Source organism: Tachypleus tridentatus, chromosome 3, assembly GCF_004210375.1.
Source record: "Tachypleus tridentatus isolate NWPU-2018 chromosome 3, ASM421037v1, whole genome shotgun sequence".
Lineage (NCBI taxonomy): Eukaryota > Metazoa > Arthropoda > Merostomata > Xiphosura > Limulidae > Tachypleus > Tachypleus tridentatus.
Window position 1 is genome coordinate 114,042,009 of NC_134827.1, and position 21,634 is coordinate 114,063,642.

The 21,634-nt window shown below is 34.9% G+C and overlaps 1 protein-coding gene across 4 annotated transcripts in view; it reads right to left on the bottom strand.

The window, feature by feature from the left end:
• The window catches only part of LOC143247812 (putative bifunctional dTTP/UTP pyrophosphatase/methyltransferase protein), a 30,386-nt gene that overhangs the window by 6,624 nt on the left and 2,128 nt on the right, over positions 1 to 21,634 (bottom strand). For 3 of the 4 annotated variants that reach the window (XM_076496317.1, XM_076496318.1, XM_076496316.1), the window contains 6 exons: positions 21,385 to 21,516; positions 12,639 to 12,776; positions 12,173 to 12,276; positions 7,398 to 7,459; positions 5,684 to 5,789; positions 4,552 to 4,718 (listed from right to left, as the gene is read on the bottom strand). In XM_076496317.1, coding sequence (XP_076352432.1) covers positions 4,589 to 4,718; positions 5,684 to 5,789; positions 7,398 to 7,459; positions 12,173 to 12,276; positions 12,639 to 12,776; positions 21,385 to 21,474 — 630 coding nt within the window. In that variant the 5' untranslated portion in view covers positions 21,475 to 21,516 and the 3' untranslated portion in view covers positions 4,552 to 4,588. Of the gene's footprint in view, positions 1 to 4,551; positions 4,719 to 5,683; positions 5,790 to 7,397; positions 7,460 to 12,172; positions 12,277 to 12,638; positions 12,777 to 21,384; positions 21,517 to 21,634 lie in introns of those variants that run through there. The other variant, XM_076496319.1, reaches the window with a different exon arrangement.

Here is a 21,634-nt window from a genome sequence, read left to right on the forward strand (position 1 = left end):
GTGACCTTATATTAATGATGGATTGGTATGTGAATGTGTGTAAACACCAACAGTTGGTTTGTGAGACCTTATATTAATGATGGATTGGTATGTGAATTTGTGTACACACCAACAGTTGGTTTGTGTGACCTTATATTAATGATGGATTGGTATGTGAATCCTTGTAAACACCAGTAGTTGTGTTGGTTCCTGCGACTTTATATAGATGAAGAATTGGTATGTAAATTATTATAAATGCTAACAGTTGGTTCTTGTGACCTTATATTAATGATGGATTGGTATGTGAATTTGTGTAAACACCAACAGTTGGTTTGTGTGACCTTATATTAATGATGAATTGGTATGTGAATTTGTGTAAACACCAACAATTGGTTTGTGTGACCTTATATTAATGATGGATTGGTATGTGAATTTGTGTAAACACCAACAATTGGTTTTTGTGACATTATATTAATGATGGATTGGTATGTGAATTTGTGTAAACACAAACAGTTGGTTTGTGTGACCTTATATTAATGATGGATTGGTATGTGAATTTGTGTACACACCAACAGTGTGTTATGGATTATAAACAATCCATATTAATGATGGATTGGTATGTGAATCCTTGTAAACACCAGTAGTTGTGTTGGTTCCTGCGACTTTATATAGATGAAGAATTGGTATGTAAATTATTATAAATGCTAACAGTTGGTTCTTGTGACCTTATATTAATGATGGATTGGTATGTGAATTTGTGTAAACACCAACAGTTGGTTTGTGTGACCTTATATTAATGATGAATTGGTATGTGAATTTGTGTAAACACCAACAATTGGTTTGTGTGACCTTATATTAATGATGGATTGGTATGTGAATTTGTGTAAACACCAACAATTGGTTTTTGTGACATTATATTAATGATGGATTGGTATGTGAATTTGTGTAAACACAAACAGTTGGTTTGTGTGACCTTATATTAATGATGGATTGGTATGTGAATTTGTGTAAACACCAACAGTTGGTTTGTGTGACCTTATATTAATGATGGATTGGTATGTGAATTTGTGTACACACCAACAGTGTGTTATGGATTATAAACAATCCATATTAATGATGGATTGGTATGTGAATCCTTGTAAACACCAGTAGTTGTGTTGGTTCTTGTGACTCTATATAGATGAAGAATTGGTATGTAAATTATTATAAATGCTAACAGTTGGTTCTTGTGACCTTATATAGATAGCAGATTGGTATGTGAATTCTTGTAAACACTAACAATTGGTTCCTGCAACTTTATGTAAATGATGTATTGGTATGTTAATTATTATAAACACCAGCAGTTGGATTCTGTGACTTTAAATAGATGATGTATTGGTATGTTAATTCTTAAAAAAACAGGAACAATTGGTTCCTGTGACTTTATACATTTGATGGATTGGTATGTAAATTCTTGTAAACACCAACACTTGTTTTCTGTGACTTTATACAGATGACAGATTGGTGTGTAAGTTATTATAAACACTAACAATTGGTTCCTGCAACTTTATATAGATGATGGATTGGTGTGTAAATTATTATGAATACTAACAATTGGTTCTTGTGACTTTATATAGATGATCGATTTGTATGTAAATTCTTGTAAACACTAACAAATGGTTCCTGTGAATTTATATTGATGATAGAATGGTATGTGAATTCTTATAAACATGAACAATTGGTTCTTGTGACTTTATATAAATGATGGATTGGTGTGTAAATTATTATAATCACTAAAAGTTGGTTTCTGTGACTTTAAAAAGATGATAGATTGGTAGGTGAATTCTTACAAACATAAAGAATTGGTTCTTGTGACTATATAGATGATAGCATGGTATGTGAATTCTTATAAACATGAAAAATTGGTTCTTGTGACAATACAGATGATGGATTAGTAAATTATTATAAACACTAACAATTGGTTCCTGTGACTATATAGATTGATTGGTATGTGAATTCTTGTAAAAACTAACAGTTGGTTCCTGCAACTTTATATAGATGGTAGATTGGTATGTGAATTATTATGAACACTAACAGTTGGTTCTTGTGACTTTATATAGATGATGGATTGGTATGTGAATTCTTGTAAACACCAGCAGTTGGTTGCTGTGACTTTATGTAGATGATGGATTGGTGTGTAAATTATTATAAACACCAGCACTTTGTTCCTATGACTTTATACAGATGTAAGTATAAAGATGATAGATTGGTGTGTAAATTATTATAAACACTAACAATTGGTTCCTGCAACTTCATACAGATGATAGATTGGTGTGTAAATTATTATGAATACTAACAGTTGGTTTCTGTGACTTTAAAAAGATCGTGGATTGGTAGGTGAATTCTTACAAGCATAAAGAATTGATTCTTGTGACTTTATATAGCTGATAGAATGGTATGTGAATTCTTATAAACATGAACAATTGGTTCTTGTGACTATACAGATGATAGATTGGTGTGTAAATTATTATAAACACCAACACTTGGTTTCTGTGACTTTATACAGATGATAGATTGGTGTGTAAATTATTATAAACACCAACACTTGGTTTCTGTGACTTTATACAGATGATAGATTGGTGTGTAAATTATTATAAACACCAACACTTGGTTTCTGTGACTTTATACAGATGATAGATTGGTGTGTAAATTATTATAAACACCAACACTTGGTTTCTGTTACTTTATACAGATGATAGTTTGGTGTGTAAATTATTATAAACACTAAGAGTTGGTTTCTGCAACTTCATATAGATGATGGATTGGTGTTTAAATTATTATGAATACTAACAATTGGTTCTTGTGACTTTATATAGATGATCGATTTGTATATGAATTCTTGTAAACACTAACAACTGGTTCCTCTGGCTTCATATGGATGGATTGGTTTGTAAATTCTTACAAACGTGAACAATTGGTTCTTGCAACTTTATATAGATGGTGGAATGGTGTGTAAATTATTATAAACACCAACACTTGGTTTCTGTGACTTTATACAGATGATAGATTGGTGTGTAAATTATTATAAACACTAAGAGTTGGTTCCTGCAACTTCATATAGATGATGGATTGGTGTTTAAATTATTATGAATACTAACAATTGGTTCTTGTGACTTTATATAGATGATCGATTTGTATATGAATTCTTGTAAACACTAACAACTGGTTCCTCTGGCTTCATATGGATGGATTGGTTTGTAAATTCTTACAAACGTGAACAATTGGTTCTTGCAACTTTATATAGATGGTGGAATGGTGTGTAAATTATTATAAACACCAACAGTTGGTTGCTGTGACTTTATATAAATGACAGATTGGTATGTAAATTATTATAAACATGAACAATTGGTTCATGTAACTTTATATAGATGATGGATTGGTTCCTGTTACTGTAACACCTGAGATACTTAACGTTTGTTACATGATAATAATTACTGTCCTTTATATGTCGTTACCTCACTGTATTAATATATTAAATAAACTATTCAATTGCATCATGAAAATGTTGGTTATTGTTTTGGTATATTAAAAATCCTCAAAACATATTTATAAAACCATGAATACAGACTTTTAACAAAACTAACCTGGATATTATGTCTAAAAGTAACGTAAAAAGTGACTGTACTTCTGAACTAATGATTTAATAAATTCTAATTATTATAAGTTTCAATTTTCTGATGTTTGTTGTGAAGTGCAAAACTACACAAAGGAATACTTGTACCTGTTCACCACAGGTACTGAAACCCAATTTGTTTTCTGACTTACTGACATACCATGACAAATGATCCTTGTAAATGTCTAATCTGTTTATTTCAAAGACTTGGCTTTAGTAATTTAAGATTTACTCTCTAGTCCTGAGATGTATATGATTAATTTACTTTCAGTCAGAAATTATTAATAACACTGATCTTATAATAAAATTCACTATTCTACTGTGTATTGTAAAATGCACCCGTCTTACTCTGACATTATTCTACTGTGTATTGTAAAATGCACCTGTCTCACTCTGACATTATTCTACTGTGTATTGTAAAATGAACTTGTCTTACTCTGACATTATTCTACTGTGTATTGTAAAATGAACTTGTCTTACTCTGACATTATTCAACTGTGTATTGTAAAATGCACTTGTCTTACTCTGACATTATTCAACTGTGTATTGTAAAATGCACTTGTCTTACTCTGACATTATTCTACTGTGTATTGTAAAATGAACTTGTCTTACTCTGACATTATTCTACTGTGTATTGTAAAATGCACTTGTCTTACTCTGACATTATTCTACTGTGTATTGTAAAATGCACCTGTCTTACTCCAACAATGTATTTTCTTTCATTTTGGGAGACTTGTTAAATTTTGACCTTTCATTCTGAAAACTTAAGTTTAACTTTCAATAAGAAAACATCATAAAGAATACCTGTCAAACCACTGTTTTCAGAAACACTAGTTAGAATTATATACAGAACTTGTACATTGCATTAGAACACTAACTATCCAGAATAAGATATTTACTTAAGTAATTCAATACAAACATTCTAGGTTAAAAGTTTGTTGTATTTATTAAGTGACATTACAGAAAGTCCAGTAACTCTTTACAAAATCTGTGCAGTGGAAAACCCATGACGTTGAAATAGTCTCCACTGACCCGTTCTACCAGAGTGCCACCTCTTTCTTGAATACCATAGCCTCCCGCTTTATCCCTGTTCAATGCAAGTTAAAGTAGTTGTGTGTTAAGCTACAGTTATTAGTCTCATACACTGATGTGTTGTATACAAACACGATTGCAACTGGAAAACTAAAAAATGTCCACACAATATAAAACCAAAATTTTCTTTTCAAATCAATTGATACTAAAATTATTGCACATTGATTAGATAATTTTAAGAATACTAAATGTAGTGTAGAACATGTCCTAATAGTTAATCTAAAAAGTTTCAGGTAACACCAATGACCAGGTCATTGTGATGTAAGCTTCATATCCTGGGAGGTGAATTTTTTTTTTTTTTAAGGCCTAGTAGTATGGTAAAAATCACATTACAATTGTTTGTAACATAATTCTTCATTATGGAGTTATTATGCACTTCTGACACTTGAAAATACAGATAGACTGATTAAAAGAAATATTATATAAAACATATGAAAATCTAATGTGATTTTTCATACCTTCTGTTAGGCCTTAAAATAACACCCCCTTTTGTACCTACTATGTGTGCTTATTTCATGTGCATGCATTAGGTTTCTCATACTATGAACAAACAGAAAATAATACTTTTGGCAGTGTGAAATAAACTAGAAAAATTCAGAAGTATGGGAAAAAAATGTCTATACTAAAGATCTGAGTTGGAAACAGAGCATGTCATCTTAAATGTTCAACCAGCTTTTGTTGTATACAACTATAGAGTATATGTTGACATAGTTGAAGGTTTATTAGACTAACAAATCATATCCTGCAACTGATAATTAATTTTGCTAATGAAATGTTATCATTTCTTGGCTCTGTGTGGTCAGAGTGACAGTTTTAAAAGAAAGCTCTATCGAACAGTGACTTGTGCAAGGCAGAATACAGATCTAAGATCTATGATAATTAAACATCTTCATTTTATCATGAATAACATAATTTTGTTTAGGTTTAACAAAGCAGTTAGCATATGCTATTTTTACTTACATTGGTTCTCCAGTTTCCACGTACATCTTTATCACGTCTGAAGAATGATGTGGCATATAAACATCTGTTGCTTCGTGGAAACGTTTCACATCAAATGTTTCAGGATCTACAAAAATTAAAACATTGTCTTTTGCAAAGTTATGGATTTAAGTAAACTAGAAAACACAGTAAATTCAATACTTTCTTTTTGTTATGGTAATATCATTTTTATTTCATTTAAGAACTTAATATGAACCACATGCACTCACTTTTACTGTGTGTGTGTGTGTGTGTGTGTGTGTGTGTAATTGGAGAAGTGTAATGTTAATAGTTTGGATACCAGTAAGACCTCACATTTTGAAAAGTTTTGTGTTTACTACTGCAAAAGAATGTTTCACTTCTTAGGTTATCTTCAGGTCGAAATGTTGTTCTCTGCTTTATCAGTAAAAGTGTTAATACCAGCCACCCCGAGATAAATTTTCACTTCAAGTGGGTTTCTCGTCACCATGAATTACTTCACTTATAAATGACTTGTTCTCTGCTTTATCAGTAAAAGTGTTGATACCAGCCACCCCGAGATAAATTTTCACTTCAAGTGGGTTTCTCGTCACCATGAATTACTTCACTTATAAGTGACTTGTTCTCTGCTTTATCAGTAAAAGTGTTAATACCAGCCACCCCGAGATAAATTTTCACTTCAAGTGGGTTTCTCGTCACCATGAATTACTTCACTTATAAATGACTTGTTCTCTGCTTTATCAGTAAAAGTGTTGATACCAGCCACCCCGAGATAAATTTTTACTTCAAGTGGGTTTCTCATCACCATGAATTACTTCACTTATAAATGACTTGTTCTCTGCTTTATCAGTAAAAGTGTTAATACCAGCCACCCCGAGATAAATTTTCACTTCAAGTGGGTTTCTCGTCACCATGAATTACTTCACTTATAAGTGACTTGTTCTCTGCTTTATCAGTAAAAGTGTTGATACCAGCCACCCCGAGATAAATTTTTACTTCAAGTGGGTTTCTCATCACCATGAATTACTTCATTTATAAATGACTTGTTCTCTGCTTTATCAGTAAAAGTGTTAATACCAGCCACCCCGAGATAAATTTTCACTTCAAGTGGGTTTCGTCACCATGAATTACTTCACTTATAAATGACTTGTTCTCTGCTTTATTAGTAAAAGTGTTGATACCAGCCACCCCGAGATAAATTTTTACTTCAAGTGGGTTTCTCATCACCATGAATTACTTCACTTATAAATGACTTGGACAAGTTATAAAACATTGTGATTATTTGGGAAAGTGTTTGAGTAACATATAAAGGACACCTGTTAAAACAAACCTATCTTTAATATATTTATACAAGTCTAACCAACTCATGTATTTTTCTTCTATCCACACATTTCAGTTGCCCATTATACAGATAAACAATTAATTCTTTGTTTCAAATGGTTGGGTGAAAAGAGGGTACCTACTTTCTCCTTCATGAATCCATTTGGCAACACAAATACACTTTCTGTAAATCCTGTTCTCACAATTCAGTCATGTAACATAACCCCCACCACAGTATAGGGACTTCAGTTTATCTCTCAAAATAAGGTAAGATGCTATCGTATGATCCAAATTTTTATGAACCATAATGATATGGAGAAATGTTTCAAGGAAGAAACTACTTATAAACAGTTATAATTAAAGGAAAAATGCTAATTAAACTTATATTTTAACTTACTTTTTACAGATGGTTTTATCAAAGTCACTCCAGTGTATACTGTATGGCACCTTCCACTCAACCTAAGGATAAACAAATTACTGTCGTATTAATGGTTATAGATGGTTTTATCAAAGTCACTCCAGTGTATACTGTATGGCACGTTCCACTGAACCTGAGGATAAACAAACTACTGTTGTTTTAATGGTTATAGATGGTTTTGTCAAAGTCACTCCAGTGTATACTGTATGGCACGTTCCACTGAACCTGAGGATAAACAAACTACTGTTGTTTTAATGGTTATAGATGGTTTTATCAAAGTCACTCCAGTGTATACTGTATGGCACGTTCCACTGAACCTGAGGATAAACAAACTACTGTTGTTTTAATGGTTACAGATGGTTTTATCAAAGTCACTCCAGTGTATACTGTATGGCACCTTCCACTGAACCTAAGGATAAACAAACTACTGTTGTTTTAATGGTTATAGATGGTTTTATCAAAGTCACTCCAGTGTATACTGTATGGCACGTTCCACTGAACCTAAGGATAAACAAACTACTGTTGTTTTAATGGTTATAGATGGTTTTATCAAAGTCACTCCAGTGTATTCTGTATGGCACGTTCCACTGAACCTGAGGATAAACAAACTACTGTTGTTTTAATGGTTATAGATGGTTTTATCAAAGTCACTCCAGTGTATACTGTATGGCACGTTCCACTGAACCTAAGGATAAACAAACTACTGTTGTTTTAATGGTTACAGATGGTTTTATCAAAGTCACTCCAGTGTATACTGTATGGCACGTTCCACTGAACCTGAGGATAAACAAACTACTGTTGTTTTAATGGTTACAGATGGTTTTATCAAAGTCACTCCAGTGTATACTGTATGGCACCTTCCACTGAACCTAAGGATAAACAAACTACTGTTGTTTTAATGGTTATAGATGGTTTTATCAAAGTCACTCCAGTGTATACTGTATGGCACGTTCCACTGAACCTAAGGATAAACAAACTACTGTTGTTTTAATGGTTATAGATGGTTTTATCAAAGTCACCCAGTGTATTCTGTATGGCACGTTCCACTGAACCTGAGGATAAACAAACTACTGTTGTTTTAATGGTTATAGATGGTTTTATCAAAGTCACTCCAGTGTATACTGTATGGCACGTTCCACTGAACCTAAGGATAAACAAACTACTGTTGTTTTAATGGTTACAGATGGTTTTATCAAAGTCACTCCAGTGTATACTGTATGGCACGTTCCACTGAACCTGAGGATAAACAAACTACTGTTGTTTTAATGGTTACAGATGGTTTTATCAAAGTCACTCCAGTGTATACTGTATGGCACCTTCCACTGAACCTGAGGATAAACAAACTACTGTTGTTTTAATGGTTATAGATGGTTTTATCAAAGTCACTCCAGTGTATACTGTATGGCACGTTCCACTGAACCTAAGGATAAACAAACTACTGTTGTTTTAATGGTTACAGATGGTTTTATCAAAGTCACTCCAGTGTATACTGTATGGCACCTTCCACTGAACCTGAGGATAAACAAACTACTGTTGTTTTAATGGTTACAGATGGTTTTATCAAAGTCACTCCAGTGTATACTGTATGGCACGTTCCACTGAACCTAAGGATAAACAAACTACTGTTGTTTTAATGGTTATAGATGGTTTTATCAAAGTCACTCCAGTGTATACTGTATGGCACCTTCCACTGAACCTAAGGATAAACAAACTACTGTTGTTTTAATGGTTATAGATGGTTTTATCAAAGTCACTCCAGTGTGTACTGTATGGCACGTTCCACTGAACCTAAGGATAAACAAACTACTGTTGTTTTAATGGTTATAGATGGTTTTATCAAAGTCACTCCAGTGTATACTGTATGGCACGTTCCACTGAACCTAAGGATAAACAAACTACTGTTGTTTTAATGAATAAATTCATGACACTTTCTTTTCTTCAAACACTTATGATAGAAATCGTAACAAATACATATACATCATATAAAAACATTAACTACAAAAATATACATATATTTAATCAGGTTGTGTGTGTATGTATATATATATATATATATATACCATACAGACATTTGTCTTGGAAAACTAAAAATACTGATATTACACGTCATACATCTCACTTTAAGTACACAATAGTTAAGTTTACATTCCATTTTATCAGATGGTGCATAACATCATGAGGTATGCATCATACAATATACTGTACTGTACCTGAATATGTACATAACATCATTAGGTATTCATCACACAATACACTGTACTGTACCTGGATATGTATGTAACATAATCAGGTATACATCATACAATACACTGTACTGTACCTGAATATGTACATAACATCATTAGGTATTCATCACACAACACACTGTACTGTACCTGGATATGTACGTAACATCATGGGGTATACATCACACAATACACTGTACTGTACCTGAATATGTACATAACATCATCAGGTATTCATCACATAATACACTGTGCTGTAAAAATCTTTCTGTAGCATAACTGTAATTATCATAACTCACCAGGAAAGTAAAAACCACTATCAATCACCTGAAGTTGGCCTCTCCAGTCCTGGTTCCAAGTTATTTGATGTTATGGGCATTTTCAAAAAGTAAAGTAATAAAAGTTTTAAAAGACTAGTACCAAAATTTTAATAATAACTCATCAGTACTACCAACGAGCAGTTCAAACAGCAGGGTTAATCACCTGAAGTTGGCCTTTCCAGTCCTGGTTTTGAGTTATTTGAGGTTACAGCCATTTTCTAATTTCAAATAGAACTAGATGTACTTTGATTTTTAAAAGAAAATCACATTAAATAAGGTCTAAAGTATAAATTAAAAAATTTAAATAGCATTAAAAATATTAATGGCCTTTAGAAAACTAAAAAACATTTCCAAAGTGGACAGTGTTACCATCACCAATAACACTGTCTAATGTTATGGACAAACCTTGGGACAGAACATGTTTAAAATGGTGCCACAGGTGTTCAGGGACCACAGGCAGCACAACATCACTGATATGGTGTTCAGGATCAGGATGAATACCCTATTGACAGAAAAAGTGCATGCAAATGGTTTTAAGAGAGAGAGAAGTTAAAGCTGTTTGCTGTGGTCCACAGTCTGTAGCTGCCCCTCAGTATACCTCATGTTCAACGACTGACATTAAGAAGTGAAAGTTGTCAACATAGAGCCTGCTTGCAACAGTGAGAGGGAGTTGTTCAGTGATGGCATTAATTTTTACACTGAAAAGTGTGACACTCAAAACACAGCCCTGAGGGACTCCAAGTTCCTGTAGAAAAGAACGGGAAAGTGTCGAAACCACACGAACTTGGAATCTCCTGTCCATTAACAAATTTTTAATAAAAATGGGCAAATGGCCACATAACCTACAGATATGTAGGTCTCACAAAATGCCATACCTCCATGTTGTATCATAAGCCTTCTCAATGTCAAAGAGTATTGATACAAGATGTTTTCATTTGAGAAAGCTTCTCTGATTAACGTTTCAAGTCAAATCAGGTGGCCCAAGATGGTGTGCTGTCGTCGGAACCCACACTAGGTGGGCGAGAGGAGGTTGTTTTATTTGAGGAAACAAACAAGATGAGCATTAACCATCCTCTCTAAGGAGAGGGTTTGGAATGTATGGCCATACCCTGCAATTAAGATAACCCTCCTTGATGGTGGTAGGTGGACATGGTGATGTAAATGTCTGAACAAAGACATTGGTTAGCATTATAATTCCATCTTTGCAAGTGGAGATATGCCTCACTGCAGAAACTCCTTGGGTGGAGAAATCAGCGAGAATCTCTGACTCAGGGATGTTCTTTAAATCCCTCTCAACAATAATTCCTCGTGATGAATTCAAAGTAGCATGAGGCATAACCTTAATAGGTATATTCCCAATTGCCTTTGAATGCAAGAGGAGTTCACTGTGTTGAGATGTGGATGTTTCCACCAATATGTCACCAGATTGAAGCTTCTTTACTGACTTTGGAGAACCAGCAAGTCCCTCTAGTCCCTTTTGAATGAAAAAGGGAGACATTTGCCCTGAAAGAGAATGTAGGATAAGAAAATGGGGTACAACAGGTGTTAGAGATGTTGAAGATTGCTGCTCAGAATCTTCAAGATGTGATTGTTTACCTGTGGACTCTTTTTTCACTATTTTATTTAAGGTTTTATTTGGAGGATACATAATAGAAAAAAAAAAAAGTTTCGGTGTCCACCCACCATGGAGGAGGTCCCTATGAGGGGACACACTACAATGCCAAACAAGAACACTGCAACAATGCCAGGGTTTTGTGAGCTCTATACCCAACACCAACATCAGATACAATGTCCACAACACCTGTTAAGAACATCCAACACTGGTGCTTGGTTGACCCTAGCCCAAGTGGACCAGCCGATTAACCCAAGAGGGCTGCCCCAAGGCTGCCCATCTACAGGAATTGAAGACCAAAGTGGTGTGTTAGGGTTGGATCCATCAACCACCAGGATCCTCTCCTCCCCTTCATGGGTCACCACGCACGGTAAACATGTGGGTGGATGTTTAGATCCCAGAGGAGGTAAGCTGAAAGAAAAGAACCTCAGTACAGGAATTCATCAATTATTAGGACAGGGTTACATACAATTTGGTTCTCAGTGTCTTCTAATCCTTCAAAATTAAGAAAAAACAACTTCCTGTAAATTGGGTTGCTAACCCCAGGACTAGTTACCAAAATTACTAACACAGAAACAAGTTCTATGAAAAAAATACCTTGAGAGCATCTGAAAAGCATGTTCTTCATCTCGAGGTTTCTCAAATATTATGTTATCCATTGTCACCACCGTGTCTGCTCCAATTACCAAGTCTGGCTGCCTCTGAAAATTACATTTATAGCTGCTGTAATTTAAAGAAAAGAAAATACAGATGAAAGAAAGACACTTCAACCAACATTAAATTAACACTAAATCGAATTGTTGTAACCCATCCATCAACTTTATCTGACTGTTGTAACAATTTCTAGAGTTAGGCAGGTTCTCTGTGATTATTTGGTAAGGAAACAAAGATTCCAAAGTTCAATCAACTTAATAATGCTGCAGTTTTATTTCTCCAACTAAAAGTTGCACTTTTTACAAAGTTCCATGCAAGTAGTAATACATCAATAAAGATTTCATTCAGAGCTACTTTTCTTACACATTTCTATAACCTTAATCTAATTTATTGGTTTATAATTACTTACTGTTTCTTTCTGAAGTCTTTTAAACACTTCTATAGCCTTTCTGTAAGCTGTTTCTTGTACATAATCATATGGTTTATCAAAGGAAACTTTGTCCAAGTTTTCTTCAAACATAGATGGAACAACTTCAAATGGAAATTTCTAAAAATTTAAGATAAATATCAATAGTTCTGATCAGGAAAAATTATTCATTTTTGAAAATGTTAAAGTTTTGGATAATTAAATCATTGGTAGTACAAATGATATGTACTGATCAGAGGTCCGTCAATAGTTTTGGTTGTCAATTTCATCACCTGAGAAACAGTAAATTCTTTGTTACTCAGCACAACCTTTACATGAACCAGTTTGCCAAGTGGCATCTCTGAACACTTGGTCTTACATTCATACATTTTTTTCTGACAAAAACTTTACAGTGTACTCGGAAACATTATATAACGTGCACTGGGAAACATTATATAACGTGCACTGGGAAACATTATATAACGTGCACTGGGAAACATTATATAACGTGCACTGGGAAACATTATATAACGTGCACTGGGAAACATTATAAAACATTTACCTGGAATCATTATACAATGTGTACTCGAAACCATTATACAATGTGTACTCGAAACCATTATACAATGTGTACTCGAAACCATTATACAATGTGTACTCGAAACCATTATACAATGTGAACTTGGAATCCTTATACAATGTGTACTCGAAACCATAAAACAATGTGTACTCAGAACCATTATAAAACATTTACCTAGAATCATTATACAATGTGTACTCGGAATCCTTATACAATGTGTACTCGAAACCATAAAACAATGTGTACTCAGAACCATTATAAAACATTTACATGGAATCATTATACAATGTGTACTCGAAACCATTATACAATGTGTACTGGAATCCTTATACAATGTGTACTTGGAATCCTTATACAATGTGTACTCGAACCATAAAACAATGTGTACTCAGAGCCATTATAAAACATTTACCTAGAATCATTATACAATGTGTACTCGAAACCATTATACAATGTGTACTCGGAATCCTTATACAATGTGTACTTGCAATCCTTATACAATGTGTACTTGCAATCCTTATACAATGTGTACTCGAACCATAAAACAATGTGTACTCAGAACCATTATAAAACATTTACCTAGAACCATTATACAATGTGTACTCGGAATCCTTATACAATGTGTACTCGGAATCCTTATACAATGTGTACTCGGAATCCTTATACAATGTGTACTCGGAATCCTTATACAATGTGTACTCGGAATCCTTATACAATGTTTACCTAGAATCCTTATACAATGTGTACTCGAAACCATAAAACAATGTGTACTCAGAACCATTATAAAACATTTACCTAGAATCATTATACAATGTGTACTCGAAATCCTTATACAATGTGCACTGGGAATCCTTATACAATGTGCACTGGGAATCCTTATACAATGTGCACTGGGAATCCTTATACAATGTGTACTCGGAATCCTTATACAATGTGTACTCGAAACCATAAAACAATGTGTACTCAGAACCATTATAAAACATTTACCTAGAATCATTATACAATGTGTACTCGAAACCATTATACATGTACTTGGAATCCTTATACAATGTGTACTCGAACCATAAAACAATGTGTACTCAGAACCATTATAAAACATTTACCTAGAATCATTATACAATGTGTACTCAGAACCATTATAAAACATTTACCTAGAATCATTATACAATGTGTACTCAGAACCATTATAAAACATTTACCTAGAATCATTATACAATGTGTACTCAGAACCATTATAAAACATTTACCTAGAATCATTATACAATGTGTACTCAGAACCATTATAAAACATTTACCTAGAATCATTATACAATGTGTACTCAGAACCATTATAAAACATTTACCTAGAATCATTATACAATGTGTACTCAGAACCATTATAAAACATTTACCTAGAATCATTATACAATGTGTACTCGAAACCATTATACAATGTGTACTCGGAATCCTTATACAATGTGTACTCGAAACCATAAAACAATGTGTACTCAGAACCATTATAAAACATTTACCTAGAATTATTATACAATGTGTACTCGAAACCATTATATAACGTGTACTCGGAATCCTTATGCAGTGTGTACTCTGAATCTTTATGCAATGTGTACTCGGAATCCTTATGCAATGTGTACTCGGAATCCTTATGCAATGTGTACTTGGAATCCTTATGCAATGTGTACTTGGAATCCTTATGCAATGTGTATGTGGTTGATTGATTTAGTGTTTTATGGCACAAAGCAGCTAGGCTATCTGTGCCAAATATCTGGAAAAAGTTAAAATTAAAATTAGTAAAATTCATAAAAGGAAATTAAAGTAAAACAAAACAAAGTTTAGAAAACATAAATAGCATAAAATCAATGTTTACATCTAGTCTACAACGTTAAGAGATAAACTACAGTAATATAAGTTGTAAATGACTTTCTGTAGCATAATTGTAATTATCATAACTCAGCATGAAGACTAACAGGTAAGTTCAAAAACTACCTTTAGTCACCTGAAGTTGGCCTTTCCAGTCCTGGTGTTGGGTTATTTGATGTTATGGACATTTTCAAAAAGTAAAGTAATAAAAGTTTTAAAAGACTTGTAGCAAAATTTTAATAATAACTCACCAAGATGACTAACGGGTAGTACAAACAGCAGTGTTAGTCACCTGAAGTTGGCCTTTCCAGTCCTGGTGTCGTGTTATTTGACGTTACAGCCATCTTCTAATGTCAAATCGAACTAGACAGACTGTGATTCTTAAAAGGGAATCACATTAAATAAGGTCTAAAGTATAAATTAAAAAACTTAAATAGCATTAAAAATATTAATGGCCTTTAGAAAACTAAAAAACATTTCCAAAGTGGACAGTGTTACCATCACCAATAACACTGTCTAACATTATGGACAAACCTTGGGACAGAACATGTTTAAAATGGTGCCACAGGTGTCTCAGGGACCACAGACAGCACAACATCACCAATACAGAGTTTAGGATCAAGGTGAATACCCCAGTGGCAGCAAAAGTGCATGCAAACGGTTTTAGAGAGAGAGAAGTTAAGGCTGTTTGCTGTGGTCCACTTCAGCAAATGACTAAGGGCAGTCTGTAGCTGCCGCTCAGTATACCTCATGTTCGATAACTGACATGAGATGTGATAGTTGTCAACATAGAGCATTTTTGCAACAGTTAAGACGAAATTGTCAGTGATGGCACTAATGTCAAAAGTGTGACACTCAAAACACAGCCCTGAGGGAGTCCAAGTTCCTGTAGAAAAGAACGGGAAAGTGTCCAACCCACACGAACTTGGAATCTCCTGTCCATTAACAAATTTTTAATAAAAAGGAGAAATGGCCACATAACCTACAGATATGTAGGTCTCACAAAATTCCATACCTCCATGTTGTATCATAAGCCTTCTCAATGTCAAAGAGTATTGATACAAGATGTCGTTTGAGAAAGAGACAGCTTGTCAAAGTAACTGGATGGAAGTTTGAAGGAATCTTGGGATCCTTCCCAGGCTTAGAGAAAGGTAGGACAATAGCCTGGTGCCAGGCATCAGGAAAAACATTCTTCTGCCAGATCAGGTTAAAAACAATCAGAAGAATAGCAAGAAAAGCAGGAGACAGATAGCACAGCATGTCATAGTGTATATCATCAGGTCTGACTGATGTACTGCCAGACCGATGAAGGACCAGTTTGAGTTACACCAATATAAAGGGATGATTATAGTCATAGAGACACTCAGCTCGAAAGGAAAGGGGTGATTGCTCTGCCTGAGTCTTGGTGGCTAAGAAGGTGGAGGGAGAAGCAGAAGTGCTAGAGACCCGGCAAAAGCTTTCACCTAGAGTATTGACAATGCTCCAGGTATCAGCTACTTCCTGGCCATCAGAGAGCAAGATTGAGAGGGGGACAGAATTATATTGTCCACTGACCTTTCAAATCTTGTCCCATATGACTTTGGAACTGGTGATAGAAGATATGCTGGTTGTGAACTTAATCCAAGATTTCTTCCTGTTTTGACGTTTTACCCACCGAGCATATGCGCGGGCCTGCTCGAAAGTGATGCAGTTCAAGAGTGTGGGATACCTACAAAACGTATCCCAGGCCCATTTTTGAGTCTTCCATGCCATGAGGCAGGCAGGATCCCACCATGGACGAGGATATTGTGGGAAACCCGTTGAGGTTTTAGGAATACATTGAGCAGCTGCTTGTATAATACAGTCAGTTACTGCTGATGCAGAATCGTCTATTGATGGCTTACTGATGATGGGAGAATCAAATTCTGCGAGAGCAGTGAAGAAGAGCTAGTTTGTGTGATCCAGCTTCTACCAGGGCATGCAGGTTTGGTGGCATCAACCATGGCCAGTCTCTCTCAAAATTATAGAAAAATGATCACTGCCTTGTGGGTTATTGTGAGCCCACCATGAAAAGTGGGAGAATAGTGAAGGGGAGCAAACTGAGAGATCAATGGCAGTAAAGAACTGACTAGATGTGTGAAAATAAGTATAAGAACTGATACTAAAAAGAGAAAGTTGTGATCAGAGCGCATATGCTCTACAGAGTGACCTTTCCCATCAATATTAGCACTTCACCAGAGGGGATGATGTCCATTAAAGTCCCCCACGTTTAAAAAGGGAGACAGCAACTGTTCAGTGAGAGCATTAAGGTCTGTTTGATTATATATATCTCTCTCCAGGTGACAGGTAGAGTGAACAAACAGTGATGGTATGATCTCCAAGGGTGTGTTGAGTGGCAAAGAGTGAGTGGGCACATGCTGATCAACCAACTGTGCCACCCCTCCATGCACTCGTCCATCATACAGCCTGTCATTTCTATCCAAAGAAAACTGCTGAAAGGTGACTGTATTGGCAGGTTTCAGAAATGTTTCCTATATGGAAAGACATATAGGATGGTAAGAAGCAATCAGTTTTGATGTCATCCAGATTAGAATGTAAACCTCGACAATTCTATTGTATCAAAGTGGCAATTTCTGTTTATGTATAGTCAAATTGGGTGGAGAACCCTTTTGTTTATGACCATGTCTTTTTTCTTTACTGTCTTTATTTGAGGGAGGTCTATCGACCTCCATGGATACTGTCCTGGGTTGATTGGGAAGGTCTTTGCTGTTGGAAGAGGATTCCAGTAACTGAGGATGTGAACGAATGATCATTTTGCATCTTGGGGTGGGAAAGAAGATGTACCCGAGGAAGTGTCTGTACCCAGAACCAAAGGAAGTGGATCTTGGGGTTTGTTGGATTGTATGCAAGGGATAGAGATGGGTGTTGAAGTTAATTCATCAACTTTTTAAACCATGGAGGTCAAAATACTTTTCATTTGTTTTGAGAATGATTATTTTGGAGGCACAGAGAGATCTGTCTGCACTCTCACTGTAGTAGCGGAAAGAAGTGCAGCAGCATATGTCCGATATGAAGTGGTGGACAGCAACTTTCGAGCCTCAGGATAAGTAATGTTATGAATCGTTTTCAAACTCTGCACCTCTTTTTCTTCCAACCATTTAGGACAAGGATGAAAGTAGGACAGGTGAGAGTCATTGCAATTGATGCAATGAGGGTCTGTTTCACACTCACAGGTATCATTGTCGTTGCCACCACAACGAGCACATGTCAAGAAACCACAACATGATGTCTTTGAGTGACCAAACTGCTGACACTGCAAACATCAGAGAGGGTTTGGAATGTATGGCTGTACCCTGCAATTAAGATAACCTGCCTTGATGGTGGCAGGTGGACGTGGTGATGTAAATGTCAGAACAAGGACACTGGTTAGCATTGTAGTTCCAGCTTTGCAAGTGGAGACACACCTCACTGCAGAAACTCCTAGGGTGGAGAAACTAGCAAGAATCTCTGACTCAGCAATGTTCCTCATGACAAATTCAAAGTAGCATGAGGTGTAACCTCAATAGGTATATCCCCAATTGCCTTTGAATGCAAGAGGAGTTCACTGTGTTGAGATGTGGATGTTTCCACTAATATGTCACCAGATCGAAGCTTCTTTACTGACTCTGGAGAACCAGCAAGTCCCTCTAGTCTCTTCTGAATGAAAAAGGAAAACATTTTCCCTAAAGATTTGTCTGAAAGAGTGTGTAGTAAAAGAAAATCAGAAACAACAGGTGTTACAGATGTTGAAGATTGCTGCTCAGAATCTTCAAGAAGTGGACATTTACCTATGGTCTGTTTTTCACTATTTTGTTTAAGTTTTTATTTGGAGGATCCATAATAAAAAAAGGAAAGTTTTAGTGACCACTGACTTCACCCACCATGGAGCCCTACGAGTGAATGCACAACAATGTTAAACAAGGACACTGCAGCAATGCCAGGGTTTCGTGAGCACTATACCCAAACACCAGCATCAGATACAATGTCCACAGCACCTGTTTAGAACATCCAACACTTGGTACTTGGTTGACCCTAGCCCAATTTGACCAGCCAATTAACCCAAGAGGGCTGCCCCAAGACTGCCCATCTACAGGAATTCAAGGTCAAAGTGGTGTGTTGGGGTTGGATCCATCAACCACCAGGATCCTCTCCTCCCCTTTACAGGTCACCATGCACAGCAAACACGTGGGTGGATGTTTAGATCCCAGAGGAGGTAAACTAAAATAAAAGTACCTTTCCTGTGAGGTCCCCTCACCACGTACAGGAATCCACACCGAAGGGTGTGTACATTTAGAATCATTATATAGTGTGCACTTTAATCATTACATAATGTGTACTCATAGTCATTATGTAATGTGTACTTAGAATCATTATATAACTGTTTGGTGAAAAGAACATAGTTTACTTTAACTCACTAAAAATTTAATTTACTAAATACCATAATACTCAAAATCATAAGCAATGTTGATGCTCATCCAGTTTATTTTAAATATTATTTTTAGAGAATAACCCCTGTTCAACAGCCAATGAATGTACAACATCTACAGTGAAGCAAGTTGTACAGATTTAGTGTCAGTGATGTACACAATGTGATGGCACCCTGACTCTTGACAGGTACAGGCTAGTTCTGATTTATTATGTCATTTCCTTTGAAACATGACTCATTGAGCAGAGAGTCATCTTCAGTTAGACAATGATTCCAAACATGTAGCAAATATTTTCAAATTTTATTTTGATAGAACAAACGCAAACAGAAGCCTTATATGATTATTATAAAGGCTGTATGAGCTAATGCAGAAATCAAAAAGTCAAAAGGTTGTCAAACCATTTGGTAGAACTGTTAGAGTAATAGTAGCCATCTAGAATAACAAGCTTCAAAACCAGACATTGGTAAACTATAAGGCAACATAAAACAAGATATAATGGTTTGATTGAAGAACTCACACAGAAAACATGGATGTAATGGTTTGAGTCAATAATTCACACAGAAAACATGGATACATGCCACAGATTAATTACTTTAGATTTGTATTTTCTGTTTTAATGTTTTTGTTTTATTAATAAGTCCACAATATAGTTGTCATTCCTTGTTGTCTGTCTCCTGTACACGTATCACAACAGATACACAGATTAACATACTTGTAGTATGAGTATCACAGTAGATATACAGATAATCATACTTGTAGTATGGGTATCACAGTAGATACACAGATAATCATACTTGTAGTATGGGTATCACAGTAGATACACAGATAATCATACTTGTAGTATGGGTATCACAGTAGATAAACAGATTAACATACTTGTAGTTAGTATAGGTATCACAGTAGATAAACAGATTAACATACTTGTAGTTAGTATAGGTATCACAGTAGATAAACAGATTAACATACTTGTAGTTAGTATAGGTATCACAGTAGATAAACAGATTAACATACTTGTAGTTAGTATAGGTATCACAGTAGATTAACAGATTAACATACTTGTAGTTAGTATGTGTATCACAGTAGATAAACAGAGTAGCATGCTTGTAGTTAGTATAGGTATCACAGTAGATAAACAGATTAACATACTTGTAGTTAGTATAGGTATCACAGCAGATAAACAGGTTAACATACTTGTAGTTAGTATAGGTATCACAGTAGATAAACAGATTAGCATACTTGTAGTTAGTATAGGTATCACAGCAGATAAACAGATTAACATACTTGTAGTTAGTATGGGTATCACAGTAGATAAACAGATTAACATACTTGTAGTTAGTATAGGTATCACAGTAGATAAATAGAGTAACATGCTTGTAGTTAGTATAGGTATCACAGTAGATAAACAGATTAACATACTTGTAGTTAGTATAGGTATCACAGCAGATAAACAGATTAACATACTTGTAGTTAGTATGGGTATCACAGTAGATACACAGATTAACATACTTGTAGTTAGCATAGGTATCACAGTAGATAAACAGATTAACATACTTGTAGTTAGTATGGGTATCATAGTAGATAAACAGATTAACATACTTGTAGTTAGTATGGGTATCGCAGTAAATAAACAGATTAACATACTTGTCACTAGTATGGGTATCACAGTAGATAAACAGATTAACATACTTGTAGTTAGTATGGGTATCACAGTAGATAAACAGATTAACATACTTGTAGTTAGTATAGGTATCACAGTAGATAAACAGATTAACAAGTTTTATCTAAAAGCATTATAACTTTTACCTAGATTTCTTGAAATTGATTTTCCAAATAAAATACATTTAACACCACATGCAAGAAAACTTACAATGTTCTGAAGAATCTGTCTTCGTCTTGGTGAGCTGCTTGCTAGAATAATAGTTTTAGTAGAAAGCTTGTGCCTTATTGGTTCTATCATATTTCCCACAGGTCTGATTATCACTAATAAAATGATTTGTTCCTGTAAGGTATCAAATAACTTATATTTATACCAAACACAGTTAAAGTCTGCAAAAAGATACTTCAAACAAACACTTTCATAAATAAAGACATCTATGTTAACAGTTACACTATCAAGG